We start from the raw sequence: 25,775 nt of genomic DNA, 5'->3' as shown, positions 1-25,775 counted from the left end.
ACAGTATAAAAGGAAGAATGACAGTGGAATCTAGGGAGGTGATGAAAGTGAGTGGGTTGTTTTGGTGGGTTTTAGAGAGTTGTTTGCCAGGAGAGCGTGGAGAACGAGGGGGGTGGAGTTTGGATTAGTATTAGATAAAACCATATGCTTATGTGCCTTATGAAGTAATCTTGTTATCTTTGTTATTTGTGTTATTTAATAAATACTTAATTTGGTTTACCAAAGGCCTGATCCTTGGCTGGGGTTTCACAGACCAGAAGGGAGGGTAAGGTAATGACCAAGGCTGAAGGGGAACTGTAACAAATGGTGGCAGCGGTGAAGAGAATAACAATACAAGTATTCAGAGTCTCTGGGAATACTGGTTATAGGACGTGACTGGTGGTGCTGCCTAGCAGGGGGATCTGTTGAGATCTGTGCTAGAGCGGGGAGAGAAACCATAAAAAAGGACAGTCCGGACTGGTGGAGTCCCTGGTGGTGCCTAGTGACAGGCAGTAACCACGAGCAGGTAGGAACCTGACAGGGAGAGCCAGGGAAGGGCGTGACAAGGAACCTCAAAATACCACTTTTGAAAGGTGGCATAAAAACCCCAAATCCCAGCCCAGCTCCGTGTTTGGGTGGGCTCCGGGAGCAAATGATTTGCAAAGGAAAAGGCAGAATTTGCTCCGTGTGCATTCTTCTGTTTTGCGTGCATTATATTTCTGTTAGTTGCTTTATTATTAAGTAGGCCATGCTACTGTGCTGAAATAAATCCTACAATTGAGTCTCTCAGTGCAGACCTAATATAACATTGTTATAACATTGTATTATTATTATTATTATTATTATTTGATTTCTATCCCGCCCTTCCTCCTAGCAGGAGCCCAGGGCAGCAAACAAAAGCACTAAAAACATTAAAACATCATAAAAACAAACTTTAAAACCCATTAAAACAAATCATCTTCAAAAAGTTACTTAAAAAAAGCTATCAAAACATCTTCCAAGATTAAAAACATTTTAAAAAAGAAAGTTTAAGAACATATTAAAAAGCATAAGAACATAACATAAGAAGAGCCTGCTGGATCAGGCCAGTGGCCCATCTAGTCCAGCATCCTGTTCTCACAGTGGCCAACCAGGTGCCTGGGGGAAGCCCGCAAGCAGGACCCGAGTGCAAGAACACTCTCCCCTCCTGAGGCTTCCAGCAACTGGTTTTCAGAAGCATGCTGCCTCTGACTAGGGTGGCAGAGCACAGCCATCATGGCTAGTAGCCATTGATAGCCCTGTCCTCCATGAATTTGTCTAATCTTCTTTTAAAGCCGTCCAAGCTGGTGGCCATTACTGCATCTTGTGGGAGCAAATTCCATAGTTTAACTCTGCGCTGAGTAAAGAAGTACTTCCTTTTGTCTGTCCTGAATCTTCCAACATTCAGCTTCTTTGAATGTCCACGAGTTCTAGTATTATGAGAGAGGGAGAAGAACTTTTCTCTATCCACTTTCTCAATGCCATGCATAATTTTATACACTTCTATCATGTCTCCTCTGACCCGCCTTTTCTCTAAACTAAAAAGCCCCAAATGCTGCAACCTTTCCTCGTAAGGGAGTCGCTCCATCCCCTTGATCATTCTGGTTGCCCTCTTCTGAACCTTTTCCAACTCTATAATATCCTTTTTGAGATGAGGCGACCAGACCTGTACACAGTATTCCAAATGCGGCCGCACCATAGATTTATACAACGGCATTATGATATCGGCTGTTTTATTTTCAATACCTTTCCTAATTATCCCTAGCATGGAATTTGCCTTTTTCACAGCTGCCGCACACTGGGTCGACATTTTCATCGTGCTGTCCACTACAACCCCGAGGTCTCTCTCCTGGTCGGTCACCGCCAGTTCAGACCCCATGAGCGTATATGTGAAATTCAGATTTTTTGCTCCAATATGCATAATTTTACACTTGTTTATATTGAATTGCATTTGCCATTTTTCTGCCCATTCACTCAGTTTGGAGAGATCTTTTTGGAGCTCTTCGCAATCCCTTTTTGTTTTAACAACCCTGAACAATTTAGTGTCATCAGCAAACTTGGCCACTTCACTGCTCACTCCTAATTCTAGGTCATTAATGAACAAGTTGAAAAGTACAGGTCCCAATACCGATCCTTGAGGGACTCCACTTTCTACAGCCCTCCATTGGGAGAACTGTCCGTTTATTCCTACTCTCTGCTTTCTGCTTCTTAACCAATTCCTTATCCACAAGAGGACCTCTCCTCTTATTCCATGACTGCTAAGCTTCCTCAGAAGCAATTCCAACACAGATGCAAACTGGGATAGGTCTCAACTTAAAAGGCTTGTTGAAAGAGGAAAGTTGAAAGTACTGATTGCATTAACTTACAAGGCCTTTAACGACTGAAATCTAGAATGCTTAAGAACCACCTGCTGCCTTATATCCCTACCCTGATCACTAAGGTCTTTGGGGGAGCCACTGTTAGCGGTTCCCCCCCCCCCCCGGCTCAGAGGCATGCTTCATATCCACCAAAGTCTGTGTGTTCAGTATCGTGAACCCAGTTTTATGCAACTCCCGTCCGGTTGAAGTCAGACAGCCCCCCCCCCATTCCTGCTGAACTTTTGGTGCCTACTGAAGACTTTTTATTTTTATTTATTAATTATTTAAAATATTTCTATCCCTTCCACCCTAAAATAGGGCGCTTGAGCATCTCACAATAAAATCATGTACAATAAAAACACAAAAAACATTAAAATAGATAAAAATAGATAAAAGTACAGTTAAGAAATCTAGGGGAGTGATATTAAAAGAGGACTAAAGAAGCACAACTAGAAAGGGGGGGAAGTAAAAAATAAAAGCAGTGTCAGGCTCAGCCCTCAGTTCCTCCCAAAGGCTCTCTGGGACAAGATTGTTTTCAAAAGTCTCCGGAATACCATCAGGGAGGGAGCAGAACAGGCTTCTCAGGGTAAGGTATTCCAGAGCTTGGGGGCCACAGCTGAAAACACTCTCCTGCGTGTCTGCCAGACTGACATCTTTCATTCCAGGCACACAGAGAACGAGGCAGCTGATCTTAAATCACAGGCAGGTGCGTGTGGGTATAAGTGGTTCCTTCAGGTACATTGGTCCAAGGCCATTTAGAGCTTTAAAGGTCAGAACCAGCACTTTGAATTAGGCCCAGAAACAAATTGAGAGACAGTGGAGTCGATAAACCACAGGGGTGATATGATCCCCACGCCATGATCCTATTAATATTCTAATATTCTAGCAGGAATTTTAAGTAAGTTTTATGGTTCATGTTAATGCTTTATGGCTAATCTTTTGTTTCTGTTGTATGTTCTGTAACCATATTGTACACCGCTTGGAGACAGTGGAGTTAAGCAGGAAATTTATTTATTTATTTAATTTATAACCCGACCTTCCTCTCCAAGTAGCCCAGGACAGCAATAGATTGTTGCAATAATAAATAGCATCCATCTTAGATTTTTGACTCGCACTTCCTTCCCCCCCCATCCCCTTCTGCATAACATCTTGCACACAATGAAGTGATCTGGAAACCTTGCTCACTGTTTTGTGACATTTTGCTTGGTCCTGTTGAAAGTATTGCCCAATGGTGGCTTTGGGCTTTTCTTTCTTATGGGACAACATGATTCCTTTTGCTTTTTAAAGGTTTATTCATTAAACTTTATACTAGAGGGCATGGTTGCTTGCTTTCCCTGTTCCATTGGGATCCATAATGTCCCATGGCTCGCAGCTGCTGTTGCAACAGCCTTCCGGAGTGCCCTGCAGCGCCAGAGTGACTCCCCCATCTCTTTGTTTCGCCTCTCAGTAGGGATGGTCTCGCACATGCTCCAGGATGGTCTTCAGCGCCAGCCAGGTCTCTTGAGCTGTTGGGATGATCTGGCTAGCGGGCAAGAGGAAGCCATAGCGGCCGGTGTCTCTCAGTTCAAAGCCAAATGAGTACTTGATGCCTTCGTGGTAAGTCCAGTCGATGCTGCCACCGCTTGACTGGTCTGCAAGGGAGGAAAATGGGAAGGGTGAGCCAACAGCTGGACAGCCAAAGGCAGTTTTACCGGTTGCAACTAGGAACAACGCAGTTCTCCAGCCAAGTAATATGTACAAAAATGCATATACTAGTGTAAATTTAGACCATGGTATTTCCGATCTCTATGTAGTCAGGATAATTCACACCATGGTATTCCTGATCTCTGTGTACAGATGTGAAAGTTGGACTATGAGAAAAGCAGTTATGAGAAAAATCAACTCATTTGAAATGTGGTGCTGGAGGAGAGTTTTGCGCATACCATGGACTGCGAAAAAGACAAATAATTGGGTGTTAGAACAAATTGAACCAGAACTATCACTAGAAGCCAAAATGATGAAACTGAGGTTATCATACTTTGGACACATCATGAGAAGCCATGATTCACTAGAAAAGACCATAATGCTGGGAAAAACAGAAGGGAGCAGAAAAAGAGGAAGGCCAAACAAGAGATGGATTGATTCCATAAAGGAAGCCACAGACCTGAACTTACAAGATCTGAACAGGGTGGTTCATGAGAGATCTCTTGGAGGTCGCTGATTCATAGGGTGGCCATAAGTCATAATAGACTTGAAGGCACATAACAACAACAACAAGTGTAAAGTGTGCATATAAATTGTATATTAGTGAAAAGAACATACTGTACAAAAAAGCATTATGTTGGAAATGGACTGCCTTCAAGTCTATCCCGACTTCTGGTGACCCTACGAATGGGGATTTCATGGTAAGTGGTATTCACAGCCACAGCTGCACAAGGCAGCCCCTTCCTTGCCCGCAACTGCCAGTTGGGGAGCAACTGGGCTCCTTGGGACTCTGCAGCTTGCCCACGGCTGCACAGGTGGCAGGGCACGTCACCCCTGAGCCACTCACTGTGGGGTGATCTTTAGCTGGCCCTTGACGCCCAGGAGACTGTTACAATAAGCAAACATGCATGTTCCCTTTAAGGGATATTTTGGAAATATCCCATGTACCTGTTTACCAGTGATGTAACTTCCTAAAGGGTGGGCTTACCTGGTTTTCTCTTCCTCCTCCTTTGTCTGAGATTCTTGCATATTCTCCGTTAAGCTTGAGGTGAGAGAAGCATCTACATGCTTCTCTTCCAAGATGACCGTTATTATGGACTGAGACTCCTTTTATTTCATCTAAGCTAGAGCCTATGTTTCCTGAACATATGAAAGGTTTTTATTTATTTATTATTTCATTTGTATCCCACCCTTCCTCCCAGCAGGAGCCCAGGGCGGCAAACAAAGCGCTAAAAACACTTTAAAACATCATAAAAACAGATCAAAATACATTAAAACAAAACAGCGTTAAAAACATTTTAAAAAAGGTTGTGAGTAACCATTCTTTATCTTTTACTTAAGAAGATTGTGTTTGTAATTATTTGTGTCTGAGGGAAAGGGTGGACTGGTTGATTCTCATTCCGCTGCTTGCATTTATATCCCTGCTAAGAAATAGGACCATGAAACTATTCCTTTTTCACACATATTTTTAAAATACCAAATGTGGGGATTTGAACTCACAGACTCTGGACTCCCAGCCAGGCTGTCCTTCCCACTGTGCTATACCAGCTGTTAGAGAGACCTTAGGTGACAACAATACCTGGATGGCAGGTACATACTCACAGATAGTGGAGCAAATGGACCCGACTTTATATATTGTGCCGTAGAGCGAAGTAAGAGCTCTGGCCGCAGCATGCCCCAAGTCATCCTAGAAGAAAAGAGAAAGTCAACGGAAGAGTCACAAAACAACCACTTGATCCCTGGAATATCCCCTACTTAAGGATGATGGAAGCGAAGGCAGTGCTTGACTTAACGCAGCCTGGCTTTTCTCTTCAACCTTTCTCATAACCCTGGAAAGGTTATAGCTCCACTGTAAAGGAACACTAGTTCTGAGGCAACCAGAGGTAGCGCATAACCATCACAGCTAGTAGCCACTGATAGACATATCCTCTATTAATTTTGTCCATTTTTAAGAACCATCCAAGTTGGTGGCCATCGACTTGGGGAAAGGGAGTAGCTCAGTGATAGAACATCTGCCTTGAATGCAGAAGGTCCCAGGTTTAATTCTCACTGGCATCTCCAGGTAGGGCTGTGAAACCCTGGAGAGCTGCTGCCAGTCAGTGTAGGCAGTACTGAGCTAGCTGGAACAATGGGTATGACTTGGTATACAGCAGCTTCCTATGGTCCTATACTTCATCTTATGGGAGCAGGTTCCATCTATGCCCCTGGCAACTAGATTCATGACCTTCGTCTCTTTCATCTAGTGGCCAACCAGCAGTGGGTGTTGCTTGCTTGTTACAGTGCCCAACTCCACCCTGCGCCCTTACCAGTTCTTTGTAATCCTTGATATTGGTGCAGTTGTGGCCATAGGGATACATCAGGAGCTGGGAATAGCTGTGAATGCTGATGACTGCCTTGAGATTCCCATGGCCCTTGACAAAATCCACAATGGACCTCACTTCCGCTTCGGAGTTGGCACTGGGGCCGCAGTAAGTGTCAGAGCAGGGGTTGTTACTGGATCCAGGTCCTGTCGGGGTGGGAAGCCAAAAGAATGGCATCAAAATGCCAGGGAAGTTCACGGTGAGGCTGGGTGAGATTGGTGCTCTGTGCAATTTTCTTGCGGCGAGCAACAGTCAGCTCAGGATTACTGCACAGTTATGACACCTGGTATAGCACAGCGGGGAGGAGAGCCTCCAGAGTCTGTGAGTTCCAATGCCCGCTCGTTTCTCCTGGGTGTCAAGGGCCAGCTAAAGATCACCCCACAGGGAGTGACTCAGGGGTGATGTGCCCTGCCACTTGTGCAGCCATGGGCAAGCTGCAGAGTTCCAAGGAGCCCAGTTGCCCCCCAGCTGGCAGTTGCGGACAAGGAAGGGGCTGGCTTGTGCAGCTGTGGCAAGCTGAGCAGGCCCTAGCCAGCTGGGGAAGACTAGCCTCAGAGGGAGGCAATGGTAAACCCCCTCTGGATACCGCTTACCATGAAAACCTTATTTGTAGGGTCGCCTTAAGTCAGGATCGACTTGAAGGCAGTCCATTTCCATTTTCCATAGTGGGTCTGCTGTTATCATCTATGTATGTTGCCAGGTGTACACATGTTTAAAGCACTACATGACTTAGGCCCCAAATACATGAACAAAAGTGACTGGCGGGGATGGGCACCACCACACACCAAGCCTCCTGTCAGGGGTGTTGCTGTGCTTACTGGGAGGGGGAGGGATGAGTTACTGGGGAGGTCAGTGTGATGCCAGTACAGCCACTGTGGCAAGGGGAGGGGGGAGGGGGCAAGAAACTGGCTGGTGCTGAAATCACAGGAGCTGCATTTAGTCACAATCTTGCAGTGGAATGTGGGAGGAAGCAATAGACATACAAGATACACTGCCCACAGACAATCCCACAAAAAGGGCTAATTTTTCAAAATAAAATGATTAGGGTGTTGAGGGAGGGCCATAGCTCAGTGGTAGAGCATCTAACAGTAACAGGTCCCAGGTTGAGTTCCCAGCATCTCCAGGTAGGCCTGGGAATATCCTGTCTGAAATGCTGGACAGAAATTTGGGGCAGAAAATAACAATAAGGACTAGAATCTTGGCATTGGTATGAAAAAAGACTGTGAGCCAATATAAACAGATGATCTCACGGAGGGTAAATAAAAGTGCAAGGGAAGGATAATTGCTTCGAAACGCCTTCCTGTTACACATCAGACAGGCGCTGTCTTTGTGGTCTTTTCAGTGCCTATTAGAGACCTTCCTTTTTCAACAACCTTTTAAGAGGAGTTCTTTATCCCTGTATTTGGGTAGGATTTGAAATTGTTTTTACGTATGAATTTTTTTATTGTTATATATAGAATTGTTTGTAAATTGTTTGTATATATGGAATTGTTTTTAGTCGTTTTTTCCATATGGAACTGTTTTTAATTATGTTAATTGTTGATGTTCTTTAAGATATTTTATGGGAAATCTGAAACAGAACCAAAGGTTAGTTTTGGTATACAAAGCCCCATATAGCTTGGGGGCAGGATACCTGAAAGATCGTCTCACCCTTAATATACCCATTTGTTCACTGCGTTCTGCAGGTGAGGGCCTCCTGCAGACACCATCTCATCAGGAGATCTGTCCCATAGGAAGTGGACCTTTAGTGTAGTCGCACCAACCCTTTGGAATTCCCTCCCCTTAAATATTAGACAGGCGCCATCTCTGTTATCTTTTTTGCAACTACTGAAGACCTTCCTCTTTCAACAAGCCTTTTAGGTAGAGACCTTATCCCAGTCTGCGTCTGTGCTGGAATTGCTTTTAAAGATGTTCTTAAAGCTTTTAAAAAAAAGATTTTAAAGGATGTTTTGTTTTAAAGGATGTTTTGTTTTAATATGTTTTTAACACTGTTTTGTTTTAATACATTTTAAAATCTGTTTTGGGGTGTTTTTAATGTTTTGGGTTTTTTTGCCACCCTTGGCTCCTTCTGGGAGGAAGGGCAGGATATGTTTAATTAATTAATTAATTAATAAAAAACTAGTCACTTCTACTGCATGAGCCCAAGAGCAACCCCCCCCCCGCCTACCTCCAAAGTCTGCATCCCAATTCCTGTTTGGATCAACTCCGATGCAACTACTGCCGGGAAGTTTGGAGCGGGTCTTCCGCCACATACGATTCTGAAAGTGAAAAAGAAAATGGTACCAGTCCAAAAACAAAACAAAAAACACCCACAAAATAGGCAGCAAGAAAAGGTAGATAACGGGCCACTATGGTTGTAGGAAGCTTCCCCATTTGAAAGAGGGGATGGGACTGTGATTAAGATTTCAAGTACTCACACTGGTATGAGAGAATGCATATCCGTCTGGATTTGCAACAGGCATCAGGAAAACATCCATTGTGTTTAACAGGGAGGTTAGTGATGGATCATTCCCGTAGTCACAGGCGATCTGGAGAGGGCAAAAGAGAGGTCACAGGAGGTAGGTCATACATCTGTTTATATTGGTGTGCCTGGGCAGGGCTCATCTCGAGTCACTCCCCCAGCACTGGTGGAGCTCCAGGCAAAAAGGGCTGCAGTGGAACCCTCTTCCAGGAAACAAGCCTACCCTCTTTTTCTCCAGCAAGAAATGTTCTACACACTTCTGTGGTCTGTAACACAGGATGGGAAACCTGTGGCTCTCCAAATGTTGTTGGACTACATCTCCCATCATCCCTTACTTTTGGCTATGCTGGCCGCTGGGGTCCTGCAACATCTGCAGGGGGTCACAGGTTCTACACCTCTGCTTTAATGCATGAGAACATCAGGAGATAGTTTGCTATTGAGGAAGGTTGACCTGGGGAGAGCTAAGATCACCTGAAGTGGGAAGTGAACATGCTGATGCCCCAGGTGAGAGTGGGTGGGCAATCAGCCAGGGCGAGAGTCTGGCTGAGGGGATTGAGGGAGAACCTCCCAGTGATTGGGGAGCTTATGTGGCTAGCTGGCTGGCTGGCTGGCATTAGTAACAAGCTGAGGGTTAGATGACTGAATTATGGGGTAGTTGGTGCCTAGGGTTGTTATGAATTGATCAAAATAATATGGTTTTTGTGTAACATCCTCTTCCTATCAGTTTATGCTGTTTTGATCTGAGAGGCTGAATTTTATGTGGAATTATTTTTTTTAGGTTTTGGCTGGCAATGGGGAAGGATGTGCGCCTGGTAGAAAGACAGGGTAGTGTAGTAGTTAGAGTGCCAGACTAGGACTTAGAAAACCAGGGTTCAAATCCCCACTTAGCCATGTAGCTCACTGAGTGACCTTGGGTCAGTCACCCTCTCTCAACCTAACCTACCTCATGGGGTTGTTGTGAGGATCAAATAGGGAGGGGGAGGATCAAGTGCTCCACCTTGAGCTCCTTGGAGGAATCTTACATTATTTATTTATTTATCGCCTTCCACACCTGTCTCTCAAGTCAATGTACAAATTTAGATTAAAACAGCTAAAAAACCAGTTAAAGATGCTAAAGATTACATCAGATGGATTTAAAGTAAAGTAGACACCAATGGCAGAGGCCTATTCATCCAGCTGGGAAACCTTGTCAGAACAGAAATGTCTTCAGTTGTTTCCAGAATTGGCAGCAGAGAACAGGGGCAACCACATTGAACGCCCTGCCCCAAGTTATTGCAGTGCGGGCTTCTGAGATCTTTAGAACGTGCAGGAGAAGCTCTCCTGCAGATCGCAGTAACCTACCGAGTATATAGGGCATAAGGTGGCCTCTCTCAAGTAAACTTAGTAAGCTGCCTTATACTGACTCAAGTAAGCTGCCTTATACTGACTTAGTATTACCTGCTCTGACTGGCAGTGGCTCTCTGGGGTTTCAAAAGAGGGCCTCTCTCAGTCTTACATGGAGATGGAGACAAAATCACCCTAATGCTGTGTGTGTGTGCGTGTGTTTGCATTTGCGTATCTCCATCCCCGAATACACACACCCTCTACTGAGTGTGTCTGTGTCCTCCAGATAGGGATGGTTGAGAAATTTTATTCAATTCGCATTTGAAGCTGAATCTATCAGATCTGCACTTTCTGAAGCAATATGAGAACCGAAAGACAGCCATTCTTTGAAATCCGCACTTATATGAATTTTGCAGTGCAGTTCGCCAACCAAACAATGTTTTAAAAAATGCGTGTTAGGGGAAAATGTGCATAAAAAATGAATGCCGCGTTTTGCCTCTCATCGCCTTTGCTTTTGGCTTCTCGGGGAGAACTTTCCTGTTGGTCGCGTCTTCGTGAGGCCTGTTTGTGCCGCCTCTTGCTGTTTGCTACGCTGGATGCCGGATGCTGAGAGTGAGAGGAGATGCCGCTTTCGGTTTCGCAAATGACGCACCTTGTGGACTATACGGGCCAGAAGCTTTATTGAACTTTGTTGTGGTGACCTTTACCTGTTGTTTCAGTTTTATTGCTGTTTTGATGTTGTGATACTTACATATTATGACTTTGTGCATCGCTCAGAGTGGCTCGGTTTCCAGCCAGATGGGCGATAAATAAATCGCAGAAATAAAATAAAATAAATGTGTGAGTGAAAATATCATACAAAATGCATTATATGATGAGAAATTGCTTGCAAAAATGTGTAAGTCAAAACTGACTACAAAAATGTGTTAATTAGGAGAAATTTGCAGTAAGATGCCGGAGAATTTTCATGAGGATTTTTTTTTAAATTAACAAATTGCTTCAGAAATGTGGAGAAGTTGATTTAAGATTTGAAAAGCGAGAAAACTGAAATGGACCGAACTTTCCGTCCCTACCTCCAGATGAACTATTTGCTGAGCATCTGTCCTGATGTGCTTACACAAAGCTTATGTGGTGGTTAGACTACGTCCGGTGTTTATTGAGCCTTTCTTCTGATTTGCTTGGGGGAGGTTATCCGACAATCAGCATTCGTCCTGATTTGCTTCTGTGGTGTTTACACATCTTACATACCTTCCCGTTAAATTATTTGTGCACTCCACACTTGTCAGTACATTCCCCCATCACTTTCCTAGCCACAAAAAACATGTTTTTTTTTAAATTGGATGCGTTGTGCTATGGAAACAGAACTTTCATCCACTTTACCTGCGCAATCCTGAATTTCCGGTATGCGCTTAAATTCCTCCTGCAAAAGAATGGCTGTCTGGAGGCATCCTCTCTGCTTGCCTGCCTGTGTATGAGTGCATGTGAGTCTACCTGTCTCTATGAGTGGCGAATGTGTGGTGCGCGTGTGCTGTGAGGGTGTGTGGTTTCTGCGTGCACATGGACCACACTCACCGCTGGAATGTGGCCTTCAGAAGCATTCCTAGGCCTCAATGTGGCCCTTAGGCTAAAAAGGTTTAGCCAGCCCTGTGCTACATTAATCCAGTTAGAAAGAACAGCCAACCTTTTCTGCGGTCCACAAGGCAGTCGCTTGGGTGACCCACTCTCGGGCATGGATGCCAGCATCAATCCAGATCGCAGGACGGTTCCGTCCTCCGGTGCTGAACTATTGAAAGGAAAGTGAAGTTTAACGGCAGGTCTTGGTTTATTTACTGAATTTGCATCTTGCCTTTCCACCAAACAGTGCTCAAGGTGGCTAACAAAATACTAAGTAACGATCAAAACATAACAAGAGGTAGATTAAATCAATAAACATTATTTTTTTTAAAAAAACAGATAGTTGAATAAATTGCAACATTTACAGTGGGTATAACAAGTCAGCTCAAGGCCTGTCTGAATAAATTTCACATTCATTGCTCCCCCCCCCCGTTTACCTCTTGTCCCACCCACCATTGGCTGAAAAAAGGTTCCCAACCTCCAACTTAATGTGAAATTAGTGCATTTAATTCCTTCTGTCAAAATGCTAGAAGATATTCAACACCTAACACCAGACCTTGGGGGCTCTCATTTACACAGTCTTGCACGGCATTTTAATACACAAACATGAACCATACCTTGAGGATGTAGAGGGGTCGTTTTTCGTAAGACTCCCCAATCTGCTGTTTGCTCACAAGCTGGGGGTACTCAGCCACAATATCATCCATAGCTTTGTAAATCTAAAATGCAAAATAGTTATGGATTTTATACTGCTGGCAAAGAGGAGGATGTTTAGGAGAAAAGGACAAAAGTGACTGAGAAAGAAAGAGCTGTGTATGAGGACTAGAACCTTGAAAGTAATTTTACAGCAAAGTTGAGATTAAATACTTGGATGTATAAGCAAATGTTTACCTTTGAAGTAAAAAAGAAATAAAAAGGAAGTTTGGAATAGCTTGTTTCTAAGATGAGCACATAAGTAGAATGCACATATCAGGGAGGTGAGATCATGAATGTCGACCCTGCATGTCCAAATACTTATAAGGTTCAATGGCTGGGGACATAGCAAGCATCCAGAGTAAAAGGGGAAACAGACAGACAGGTACCGGCGGGGTGGGGGGGAAGGAATGCAAGTCTGGAAGTACCTAGGGATAACCTAGTGGCTTCCCACCATACATCATAGAATTTAGAATGATAGAATCAGGAGGTACCTTGGAGGTCATCTAGATCAGCCCCCTGGCTCATTAGGGATATCACTACAGCAACCCTGGGAGCCCAACACCTTCTGAGGCACAAACTTCCACTGTTGAACAGCTTGTTTTGTTAGGAGGTTACTGTGATGTTCCTATATATTAGTGTATATATGGTAAGTGCTGGTTGTTTAGAGTATACATGGTAAGTAGTGAAAGAGGAGGGGGAGTGAATGGGCAATAGAATGCTTGATGATTGGCTGAATGTTTAAAATGGCTGACAGTATAAATGAAAGGATGACAGGTAAATCTGGCGGAATGTGAGGGAGTGAGAGTGGAATCTGGGGGGAGAAGAGAAAGAGTGGATTGCTTGGTGGGGTTTGAGAGAGTTGTTTGCCAGGAGAGAGTGAAGAAGGAGGGAGGTGGAGTTCGGATTAGTATTGAGTAAAACCATATGCTTATGTGCCTTAAGAAGAAATCTTGTTAATCTTGTTAGCTTTGTTATCTGCAATAAATACTTAATTTGGTTTACCAAAGGCCTGATCCTTGGCTGGGGTTTCACAGACCAGAAGGGAGGGTAAGGTAATGACCAAGGCTGAAGGGGAACTGTAACAAATGGTGGCAGCGGTGAAGAGAATAACAATACCAGTATTCAGAGTCTCTGGGAATACTAGTATTGGGACGTGACTGGTGGTTGCCTAGCAGGGGGATCTGTTGAGATCTGTGCTAGAGCGGATAGGTAAACCATAAGAGAGAGCGGTCCGGACTGGTGGAGTCCCTGGTGGTGCCTAGAGACAGGCAGTAGCCACGCACAGGTAGGAACCTGACAGGGAGAGCCAGGGAAGGACGCATCACAGTTACTCCAAAGGTTTAGCCGAAATCTGCTTCTCTGCAATTTTCCACCCCTTGGTTGTAGCCTTGCCCTTTTAAGCAACAGAGAACAAGTTTGCTCCATGAGAGAGTCCTTCTGGTTCGGAACAAATTAGGTCCATCTAGTCCAGCATTTTGTTCCCACAGTGGCCAACCAGATGCCTCTAGGAAGCCCACAAGCAGGGCCTGCTTAGTACAATAGTCCTCTCTTAATCATGATCTGCCCCCAGTTGAGCCTAACAGTAGGCTCATCTACATGGTGGTTTATTGTATCTTTGGTGCTGCTCACTTTAAATTTGCGTGGTTCACATGACATTAACGGCAAACAGAAGCTATCACGCAATTTTCTGTACTAACCCAATCCTCCAATGATATGAGAAGGAAAGAAAAAATGTCTTCACTCCATATCTCTAGTGCTTGCAGATGCTTTGCTCCGATGCTTTTAGGTGCGTGTGTGTCAATCGTTCCCCTCACCACGCCCACTCCCTCCTCCTCCTTTTGTTCATTTCATTTCCTGTAGGCTGAAGAGCAATTTCCAGCTGCTCTCTCCTGTTCTGCTGGCATTTTTATGTTGCTGTAAATGGTGCCTTTGTTTTCTTTCCCCCCAACTTGTGTGCAAAAGCATAACACTGCTCAAACAAAGAGTTGTATTTCATCTGTATTGTAGCAGCAAAAATACAAATAATCACACTTCTTTTTTTCTTTTTAATAAATCTAACTGGTAGAACAAACTGAGCATGCTCGGTTGCCAGGTAACCAGAGGGAGTGGAAATGTTAGAGGCTGTGGTCATTAGGAAACTGTGTGACTAATCCTTCCTCTCAGTGAGAATAGAAAACACAATGTTTACAGCTGGTATTGAGCCCTTACTGTGGACGGTGCAAATAGAAAACAGAGGTAAAAACAGCATCTTTAGTATGAATTAATGCTCCTGTGTGGATAAGCCCAGTATGTCTACTGCCTCCTGCATCTCTCTACAATCTCTCCAGCTAGACTTGAGATGGACTGAAAGACAAAAGGAAGGAGGAGGAGAGCAGCTCCTTTCCCCACTTACAGATTCTAAGGGGTGATAAGCGGCATAGTTGAAACTGTTGCTGCTGCGTTCATTTCGTTCGTTGAGGTTCATCTCATGGGTTTCTTCATCCACCATGGCCTAGGAAAAGAACATCTGTCAGGACAGGAAATGTGTGTATTCTCTCCCAGGTGTTGGAGCAAAAGGGAAAAGCTCCACCCACAACAAAAAACTCCACCCACAATTGCAAAACAAACAAACAAACAGAAAAGCAAAAGAGGACACAAAATTGCATACAATCTGCCTGGGCTCAGGTATATTTATAGGTGCAAATTTAGACATGATAACTTTAAATAGAAATGCAGTACATCTCACCACTGTGGGGATGGCCGTAACCAGGTGACCTGTGTACTTGCTCAGTCTGCTGTCCAGGGATTTGCTGCCGATGGGCCCCCTCAAGGCCCCCTCCTCCTCATAGTTCTTCATTTTTAAATTAGCCCTGGACTGAGCAGCTCTTGAAACAGAGGACTCCTTTTAATAGAGGATTGTCCTTTGTAGAGAAGGACACATGGACACCCTATCTGAGAATCAAACTGAATTTATTCAGGCTGTGAGCACCACTGCTTACGTTAGCTAAAACAGCATCATCTATGCCCAAACAGGAGCTATCAGCAGACTTGGGGGAGTCTCAAGCTTTGCAGAAATTGACAAAAAAGTCTTTAAGGGTGGGGGACCTGAGAAAGAAGGGGAATCCCCAAAAGCAGCCCAGTGAGGGATGAGCATTCACAGTGGGCACAAAATGCTGACTTAGGATCAGGGATGGGATGGAGCCATTGGAATCCTGAACAGCAACATTCTACACTGCAACATTTTGTTGCAGGCACTACTACAATTGTTGTTGTTCAGGCTTAGACTTTACAGTCTTGGATTTTGAAGAGTCTGCAATGGGGGAAAGGGATTACAAAATTGGGGAGCAGTCACCTAATTTAGGTGCACTAATTTAGGTGCACTAATTTAGGCTTCATTCGCAGATGTCTTTCTTTGCCTACCTGGACATCTTCAATCAGGACAGAGTACTTCATCTGATGGGACTCCAGGAAGACTTTGACATCTTGGAGACAGGCAAAGGGTACTTGGACATCCACAGGTTGATCAGGGTATGAAGGGAACCGCCAGAAATCCAGCTGACAAGTAGAAAAATAACAAGTCAAGTAATAATTGAAATAAAAAGAAAAAGGGATCTGGGGAGCAACTCATAAGATCCCCAAACTTATCTCCAAACACAGGAGATCATAGGATTGCAAAGGGTTTTGCATCATTTAGCATTGTAGGAAAAACTGCCTATATGTAAAAACTAGCATGTCAATGAGAAAAGGCTAGTCAAGCACCATCTAGGTGCTCTCTGATCATCAGAGCTTGCTCAGTTTAAATATCGATTTCAATGACTGTGAAATAGCAATTTCTTCAGTTACAACATTTGCTAGTATCTATCTATGGCCCATCTGCTCTGAGTGCTTCAGCATTTCCAAAACTGTTAGTAGGAATTATTGGATTCTTTCAGAAAGCTAAACCTATAACAGTTGTTTCTAAATGTTAAATGAATCTTTGTAAGGTAGTAGTTCAGGAACTCAGAGAAGTGTGGAATAGGGAATTAGAATGTATTATACTGCCTAAACAATGGAAAATTGCTCTAGAATCTACATGGAATGTTTCCTTAGACCTGAAACTGAAATTGATTCAGCAAAAATTAATACTTTGAGTATATTGGCCTTCACGGCACTTGTATAGGAAGGCACTGTCCAATACATATGGATGCTGGAGGTGTAACATTCAGAATGCCTTGTTGAGGCTTATGATATGGGTGTCTAGTGATATATTGATTCTGGTCTGAAGTTGTTGTCCATATTAATTTTGTACTGGTGAAATCCTTGATATTTGCAGATGTTCATGCACTTTTAAATTATATTCCAGTAGTACAGGGGTTAACAAAAGTGGATTTTGCAAGCCCTTTTGATTTCTAAGAGACTTATATTTCAATCCTGGGAGGATAGATGAAATGGAAATGGACTGCCTTCAGGTCGATTCCGACTTACGGCGACCCTACGAAGAGGGTTTTCATGGTAAGCGGCATCCAGAGGTGGTTTACCATTGCCTTCCTCTGAGGCTGAGAGGCAGTGACTGGCCCAAGGTCACCCAGTGAGCTTCATGGCTGTGTAGGGATTTGAACCCTGGTCTCCCAGGTCGTAGTCCAACACTCTAACCGCCACGCCACACTGGCTCTCTGGGAGGATAAATAGCCACTGTCAATTACGCAATGGACTGTGGACCACAGAAACTATCTTCTGTTGAGTCAGACCATTGGCCAATTTACCTCAGTACTGCCTACACTGACTAGCAGAGGCCTTTCCAGGTTTCAAGAGAGTAGATGTTCCCATTTCTACCTGGCGATGCCAGGGATTGAACCTGGGGCCTTCTGCATATGATGCTGTTGCTCTGCCACTGAGCTACATACAGCCCTTCCCTGTAGAGTAATGACCCCCCCATCCAACCTGATGAATATGGCTGTGCAAGCTGATGATGTTCCAGAGGGTTGGCAGTTTGACCTCCACCAGCCAGCCCTTGAGCCTATTGCAGTTCCTTTTTCCCCTCCCCTTGCTGAAGACAAAAGCCTCGAACGTGGACCATGTCATCAATTTCCAGGAACTAGGAGACTGGGACTTGTATATGCTCGTCAGCATCTCACTAATTATAGCATCTCTCTGTGTGGAGTTTGTGAACAGCTTGGGGAAGCAATCTTGGATGAAAAGCGTGGTATAATAAGGACCCAATGAAACAAACACACCTCTGCAGATGTCAGTGCAATTATTTTATGTTATTGTGCAACATATACCTGCAAAGCAAAGCCTGGGTTCATGGAGCTTCCTGTCAACGGCAACGCTTTTTTGTTTTTTTGGAGGCTCTGTCAGTCTCCAAATGAGCTGTCATCCCAAAACATTAATTCACATTCCGAACGGATTATTAACAACCATCCCCAAGAAGGAAAACAACTAACCTGGAGAGCTTCTAGAGCTTCCAGCTGCTTCAGTAGGGGGACTTGCTCATAACTGCGTGGTTCCACTCGGAGAACTTGGTCACTACAATAGCAAGATTTTTTTTAAAAAAAAATTAGGTCAATGGTCTGCTGTTGCTGCTGGACTTAAATTGCGTTATTCTCCAGGATACATTTGCTGCAGGGTAGCCAATGTGGTGCCATTGAGGATGAGAGAAAAAATTGGAACCTACCTAATTTGATTTTTTTTTCTTATTATTTTGGGAGGGGGCATGTTGTTATTTGGTTTTTAGTACAGAAGAAAAACAACAATAAAGAGAGATTCATATTAAAATACAAGGAGTATATTTATATACAGTATTTATTTTCTTACATTTGTCACATTTCTTTCATCAAGAAATCCAAGGTGGCATACATATGGTTCCCATCCAGACATCGACCAGACCCAAACCTGCTTGGCTTCAGCAGCTGGGGGCCTCATGTGCCTTCAGACCATACCCTGGTCAGCTTAGTCATCCTCAGAGTATACCCACCGAAATCAATGAACCTAAGTTAGTCCCTTAACATCAATGGGTCTACTCTGAGTAAAACTAGCATTAAACATAACCCAAGGTCTGAAGTCCAATTCACAAATTTGCAAGTATATATTTGTGTTTTTACAGGAATCATCCAAGATAATACCATCCAAAGTTGACCATGCGGTTCTTTTCTCTCTTTTTGGCATACATAATAATGCAATCCCAAGTCTCTTGAAAATTGTCTACCTCTGTCCCTTTTTTTAGTGCTTATAGTTGCATGCGTTAGTTTTCCCATCAGTACCAGTTTCCACTCTCTAATTTGAACTTCTCAAAAAGATATGCAAAGAAAAAAGACAAGATACCCTTCAAAATTTGCACCTCTCTGAATGTTCTGATAGCTCTCCAACTAAATTATATGTACAGAAAATTCATACATTAGGGGAAAGTACACTGAAAAATATGCATGTAATTGAAAAATAACAATAGAAAAATGCATTATACTAGGGAAAAAGGAAGCCACAGACCTGAACTTACAAGATCTGAACCGGGTGGTTCATGACAGATGCTGTTGGAGGTCACTGATTCATAGGGTTGCCATACGTCGTAATCGACTTGAAGGCACATGACAACAACAGGGAAAAATTACATTAAAATGTGTGTTTGATGAGAAATGTGCACTGAAGTGCAGACATGTTGTCATGGGGATTTTTTGGAGGAAAACTTTGCAAACTGATGCAGAAATTTGAAGACGGGGGGGGAGGGAATCTGAAACTGACAGATTTGTTCATTCCTAGAGCGTCCTCCTGATGTTATTGACTCCAAGTCCCATCAGCCCCAGTCAACATGGTCAAGGAAGATGGAAGTCCACATCTGGAGGGCACTATGTTGAGCACATTGCCCGGGGCTCCCCTTTAAAGGATAAATAGTACTGGAGACTTAGGGCTAATCTACATGGTGATTTAGTGTGTGTTTGGTGCTACTAATATCCCCTTTTAATTCCTGTGGCTCACATGATGTTACTGGCAAGCAGAAGCTATCATGCAGTTTCCCCCCTGTAAAGCCATACTAACCCAATCCTCGGATAATATGAAAAGGGAAGGAAAAAAATCTTCACTCCATATATCTAGTGCTTGCAGATGCTTTGCTCTGATGGTTTTAGGTGGGTGTGTCAATTCTTTCCATGCCAACTTCCTCCTCCTCCCTTCTTTCATTTCATTTCCTGTAGGCTGAAGAGCAACTTCCAGCTGCTCTCTCCTGTTCTGCTGGCATTTTTATGTTGCTGTAAATGGTGCCTTTATTTTCTTTTCCCCCTAACTTGTGTGCCAAAGCATAACATTGCTCAAATAAATATTTGTTTTTCATCTGTATTGTACCAGCGAAAATACAAATAATCACACTTTTTTTTAAATTAAACTAACTGGTAGAACAAACTGAGCATGCTCGGTTGCCAGGTAATCAGAGGGAGTGGAAATGTTAAATTAGAGGACGTGGTCATTAGGAAACTGCATGATTGATCCTTCCTCTCAGTATGAATAGAAAACAGCTGGTTTGCAGCTGGCATTGAGTCCTTACTGTGGACGGTGCAAATAGAAAACAGAGGTAAAAACAGAATCTTTAGTACGAAGTAATGATATCATGTGGATAAGCCCTTATATTCTTTCTGTGCTCGTTCAACACTATGGCATGCCATGTGGCAATGTATTGGGAGCCAATAGGGGGAGTTAGGACAGAGTAGGAGACTCACTATCCTTGCAGGAAAGTTTTTAGGGGTTCTCCCAGACAGGTGCTTATTGCAGGATCAGCACTTCTCACACATGCAAGTTTTGTGCAGTGTCCACCCAACATCGGCATCAACATGCCAGCCCGTATTTTCCCATTCCATATGGACTTACTCTTTCCAAGGAAAATCCAACCCATCAGGAATGGGGATGCTCTGGCACTTCAGATGTTGCTGAACTCTAACTTCCATCATCCCTGACCTTTGGGCCATGCTGGCTGGGGCTGATGGGAGCTGGAGTCCATCAATACCTGGAGGGCCACAGCTTCCCCTTCCTTCCCCATATTGGAGGCAGCTTTGGATATGCTGGATCCCAAGCTGTCCCAAACCACTGACATGCATCCAGAACATGGGGAGAAGCATGCTGGCCTTGGGAAGGAAATTCTCTTTATTTATTTATTTTCAAAAATGTTGGAGGTGAAGGATGACTGACCTGTACCCATTTTGGGAGCACCTCAGAGGGAAAGGAGCCCTCCCACCAATTTTCATCCTTCTGGTGCAAGACCAGCAGGACTCTGAATTTGGCAGTTCCTCTGCCCCACCAGCTCCTGCCCCAGACCTGATAGGATGGCTCTGCCTTGCAAGTTATTCTCTTTTCATCTCAAGTTCCTGCATGCAATACAGTAATAACAATTCTCACCTCACTTGCAGGGGCCTTGTATGTTTACAGCAAAGTAATGTATGTGATGTGCAGAACAGCAGTATACAAATGCCAAGCGTTATTAAACCCATGCCATGTCTAAATTGTCCCAGGGAAAGAGCTGATGGCTGTTATTGCGTTTAAGAGTGCTTCCAGACTGTTGCTGGTTTTGGGTGGGATTCAATTGTATACCAGCAAATTTAGATTGTGCAATTAAAGTTGATTTGGAGCTTCTGTGCAACAACCCCCCTCCCCCCACTTTTTGCAATAAGGAAAGTGGAGGGAAAATGCACTAGAATGTGTGAGAGAACATTTGCTTGATGCAACGTCATCTAGCTCCTCCCCACAAATAACAGAGAATGAGTGCACAACAAACAGGTCATGTGAAAGCACTCTGAGTAATGTGTACATCTTTCTGAGGGTATAGAAATGTATTTTGAGCTGGCCCAAACATACCCTAGAGAGCAGCCTTCCCCAATCTGGTGCCCACCAGCTGTTTAGGACTACAACTTCCATCAGCCCCAGCCACAATGGACACCAGGTTGGGGAAGTCTGAATCCCAGTGTCTGCTAGAACTGCAGTGTTTGAAGGGTGACAAAAAAAGCATTCCAGAAATACTGGAACTGAAAAGAGAACTCACCCGGCAAATGTTTGCAGGCCCCAAGTTGCCCCGATGAGGGCCCCGAGAAGCAGGCACAGCTTCATATTTCTCTAGAAATAGAAAAACTGAAGTCCAGGAAGGCTGTATTTATGGCATGTGTGTATCGTCAGGGTTGTTCTTGGGGCACTTTCCAGAAAGGCTCCATGTGTTTAAATTCCCATGTTGTGTCTAAAAAGTTCAAGGCACCTTGGTAGATAAGGGAATGCCTTTCCCTTGGAAGGTGTTGCTTACCTTGATGCAATGATAATTAAAGGGTAGAGCTTGATCAGCAAGATTGGGGCATGGAGCACTCACTGCACAGTTGTTAACAGCTATGGCCAAGGTGAAACGACGCCCATTTCCCAGCTAGTGGAAGTGGCTGGGGCATTCCAGAGCCAACCTACTGTTATCTTGGGGATTAGATGTACAGTTTTGGTGTTAGGCATTTCCAAACAGTGGTCTGGGACGCACTAGTGGGCCCTGGGCCACTTTCAAGCAAGCCTCAGTGCCATAGGTAGCCCACTCCCGCCTTGCTTGCCTGATCCACTCCCTAGCGATGGTTTAGCCTTCTGGTTGGATCACCAATGTCAGCATCAGCAATTCCCCACATGCTAAGCAAAGTTGTCCAGGAAACGGAGAAATTGGCGGTGTCGGGGGAGGTATATTTCCTCTGAGGGAAAAGGCCAGAAGAGGTGTTGAAGGAAATTAGATGATGAGATAAAAGATTAATAATAATTAAAAAAAACAGTGAGTAGAAAGGAAGGAGATGAGAGAGGAAAACTGTTGTACAAGGAAGAATTGGGTTTAAAAGAATCAGGGAGGAGGGATGGAAAAAACTGGCAATTTGGGGTGGGTGAGAGTAAGGTACAAGTTGAGTGCGAAAGGAGAATGGGAGAAAACAATTACAGGAGAGGAGTGAAAATACTTTGAGAGGCAAATAAGGGTGGGAAAAATATAAAAGAAAAAGCCTTCTCTCCTTAGAGCCTCTGGATCAGCAAATTCTGCCTAAAATGGGAAGACTGAGTCACAGTCCCTACAGGGTGAATGTCTATACTTTGCTTGAGGAAAGCTGAGCTATGAAACCCCTGCCACAAGGAAAGCACTGTGGCAAAGAATTTAGCCATTTCCAAATATCAACAGAAATTGATGTCAGTAATTGCTGGCTGATTATGCCAAACTCTGACTCCACCTGCCAACATTTTGTGACTTGTGGGCCTTAGAAATTTTCAGCTGTCTCAAGTGGGCTCTGCAGGTAGAAAGGTTGAGGACCTTTGCTTGCAATAAGGCAATATCCCCATGGCAAGCCATGAGCCTGGGCCCAAGACCTTGAAAAGTACACCTCAGTTGGTGACGCGTGTAGACATCCATGTATGGTGTACATGTGACCAAAGGCATGTGTTCACTGTACCTTCTTTGCAGTATCTTTCTAGCTACCGTTCTTTGCTTTCTTAAATTTCGCTCAGCATTTCACTGGAGCAGAGTACTAGTTAAGAGGATTTTCATACAAGAGTCCTAAACTGACTTTGTTTGATTATACAGCCACAAGTGGCTGTATATTATAGTCAGCGTGGATTTTTCGCATTTTGCAATGTTAAATTGAAAATACCCCCTCATGCCATTCTGATGCTTCCCATAAGCTAATTTTAAAACAAAACCTTACAAAACGTACAGTTCTGAAATCAGAAACGCTTGCTTAACCCTCTAAATTTTCATGGTGATTCACAAAACAGTCAGAGAGAATCGAGCGTTCAAAAGTGTAAAAAGAGAAAGAGAAAAACCTCAGAGCCCTTTTGGACTTTTTTCTGTCAGAGTTCTCATAATCTGTTGAAATTAATTAAAAATCAGCCATGTTCACAGAGTACCTGTAATCCTGTTACTGGCCTTGCTGGATCATCAGACCTTCATCTTCTGCAGTTTCAAAGTTAAAAAAAATTCCTAGCTGATTTTTAATTAATTTAAGAAATGTAACATTGAAGTCCATGATAAGCCCAGCCATGCTCAGTAAGAACCAACTGTCAGTGTTCTAACAGCCAGGCTCACAGCTACTTAGCTTGACTAATCAGGGGGCCATACCCATGCTAGACACTCGTGGCTTCCCCCAAAGAATCCTAGGAAGTGTAGTTTGTGAAGGGTGGTGAGACTCCTATTCCCCTGACAGAGCTCCAGTGGCCATTGTGGTTTAACAGTCAGCCACTCTGATTGAAGCTCTGTGAGGGGAACATGGCATCTCCTAGCAACTCTCAGCACCCTTCACTAACTATACTTCCTGGGATTCTTACCAAAGCTGGTAAAAGTCACTCCTAGCTATGGAGGTCACCTGAGCCTCTAGTGACAAAGATGGATCCAGGAGCACCCCCAGACTACGGACTTGTTCTTTCAGAGGGAGTATGACCCCATCCAAAGCAGGCTACTGACCAATTATCTGAACTCGGGAATCACCAACCCACAGCGCTCTTGCTAGGATTCAGACTCAGTTTACTGGCCCTCATCCAGCCCACCACCAAGTCCAGGCAGCGTTCCAGGGCTTGCACAGCCTCTCCCAATTCAGATGTTATGGAGAAATAGAGCTGGGTATCATCAGTGTACTGCTGACACCTGGTCCCAAATCTCCTGATGACCACTCCCAAGGGCTTCATATAGATGTTAAACAGCATGGGGGACAAGATGGTACACTGTGTCACCTCCAGAGCTTGGAAGTAACTAGTTACAAATAACTAGTTATTTGTAATTTATTACTTTTTTGAGTAACGAGTGGGTAACTTCATTACATTTTGCTGGTAATAGAACAAGTAGTAACTTCATTACTTTTTAGCTGTAACTGTAACGTTTCCAGACTTACTTTTGGGCATTACTTGGGGGGGGGGAGCAGGGGAAGTCTTCTGCTCCTCTGATTTGTGGATAAAAATCATGTGCTTCAAACTGGGCTTCTGTGCAGCGTTGCTCTTCCCTTGTGCGCTGTGGGTGCTTAGGAGGCGACGTGGGAGGAGGTGGAGAGCAAGGTGGGGGTGGAGTGGAGAAAACAATTGTTTTAAAAAATGGATGGTGGTGGTGAAGAATGGAGTGGAGGGAGAAAGGAGCCAGTTGGCAAGAACATGGATAAAGGAGGACTTAAGAAGAGCCTTCTAGATCCATCCAGTGGCCCATGTAGCATAGCATCCTGTTCTCACAGTGGCCAATGAGAAGTGCTAAAGGGAAGCCCATAAGCAGGACCTGAGTGCACGAGCAACACTCTCCTCACTTGCATTTCCAGCAACTGGTATTCAGAAGCGTACTGTCTCTGACAGTGGAAGTAGAACACAGCCATCTTTGCTAGGTGCCGCTGAATTTGTCTAATCCTCTTTTAAAGCCATCCAAGTTGGTGCCCATCACTGCTTCTTGTGGTAGTAAATTCCATAGTTTCACTATATGCTGGGCAAGACCACATTTTTAATTGCAGGAGAAGGGATAACGTTTATGCTGGTGGATTACTTTTGATATGTGCATTTTCTGTTTACCTACGTTATGTCTCTTAAGTTCTGCTTCTGACAGTTCAGTTTGTGCATACATGTCTACCCAATGAGTTCAATGGGACTTACTTCCTGCTAAGTATGTACAGGATTAAGTTACCTCTAAGCTATACTGTTGACAAAAAAAATTACAAAGGCAACTAGTAAAGTACAGGTACTAAAGTTTGCATTTTTCTTTGATGATAGGGGATTGCCATATTGATCAAAATGTGTTTTAGTTGAAAGGGGGGCTGCGTTGTTTTTTACAGCACACCACTGGCATGCCTTCAAGCGCCGCTGTAGAACGCCTGTTCAGTACTGATGGCAACATAATCTGTAAAAAAAATCCCTTGTCTGACGTGGTCTTTGAGCATCCTGTTCTTTTGAGACATAACAGAAATGTATTGTAAAAGCAGCATTTCAAATGTAAAATTTGATTTCAAGTGAATTACATGTGTGTTGGGGTATAATCATTGCTGGGGGTGGGGTGGGGGGATGTGAGATTCTGTTATGCCATTCTATTAATCTTACAGATAATTTTCTTTATTCTACTACCCTCCATGTGTGTATTCTTATTTTAATGTTATTTCAGGCTACTTATATGTGCAGCAGCCAAAGCCAGCACCTTGTAGGCAATTTTTTTTAAAAGTAACTAAAATGTAATTGTAGTGATTACTTTTGAGTAAAAGTAAAGTAATCAGTTACTTTCAGAGCAATTGTAATTGTAACGGTAATTACTGCTTTTTGGGCCATGTAATTGTAACTGTAATTTATTACTTTTTAAAAGTAATCTTCAAGCTCTGGTCACCTCATAGCACAACTGCC

The 25,775-nt window shown here is 43.8% G+C and overlaps 1 protein-coding gene across 1 annotated transcript; it reads right to left on the bottom strand.

The window, feature by feature from the left end:
• Positions 1-3,412: 3,412 nt before the first annotated feature.
• Positions 3,413-21,530, bottom strand: LOC133363263 (carboxypeptidase A2-like). The gene is made up of 11 exons (XM_061582654.1): positions 21,466-21,530; positions 17,894-17,975; positions 15,891-16,025; positions 14,884-14,982; positions 12,413-12,514; positions 11,863-11,964; positions 8,815-8,925; positions 8,565-8,655; positions 6,344-6,543; positions 5,640-5,724; positions 3,413-3,985 (listed from the first exon to the last, which is right to left on the bottom strand). Exons 1-11 carry the CDS (start codon positions 21,528-21,530, stop codon positions 3,798-3,800), a joined length of 1,260 nt encoding a protein of 419 aa, XP_061438638.1. The 3' UTR covers positions 3,413-3,797.
• Positions 21,531-25,775: the final 4,245 nt, after the last annotated feature.

This window comes from Rhineura floridana, chromosome 8 (assembly GCF_030035675.1).
Source record: "Rhineura floridana isolate rRhiFlo1 chromosome 8, rRhiFlo1.hap2, whole genome shotgun sequence".
Taxonomy (NCBI): domain Eukaryota; kingdom Metazoa; phylum Chordata; class Lepidosauria; order Squamata; family Rhineuridae; genus Rhineura; species Rhineura floridana.
Note: the sequence above shows the minus strand (reverse complement) of the source record. Positions and strands in the feature narration are given on the sequence as shown.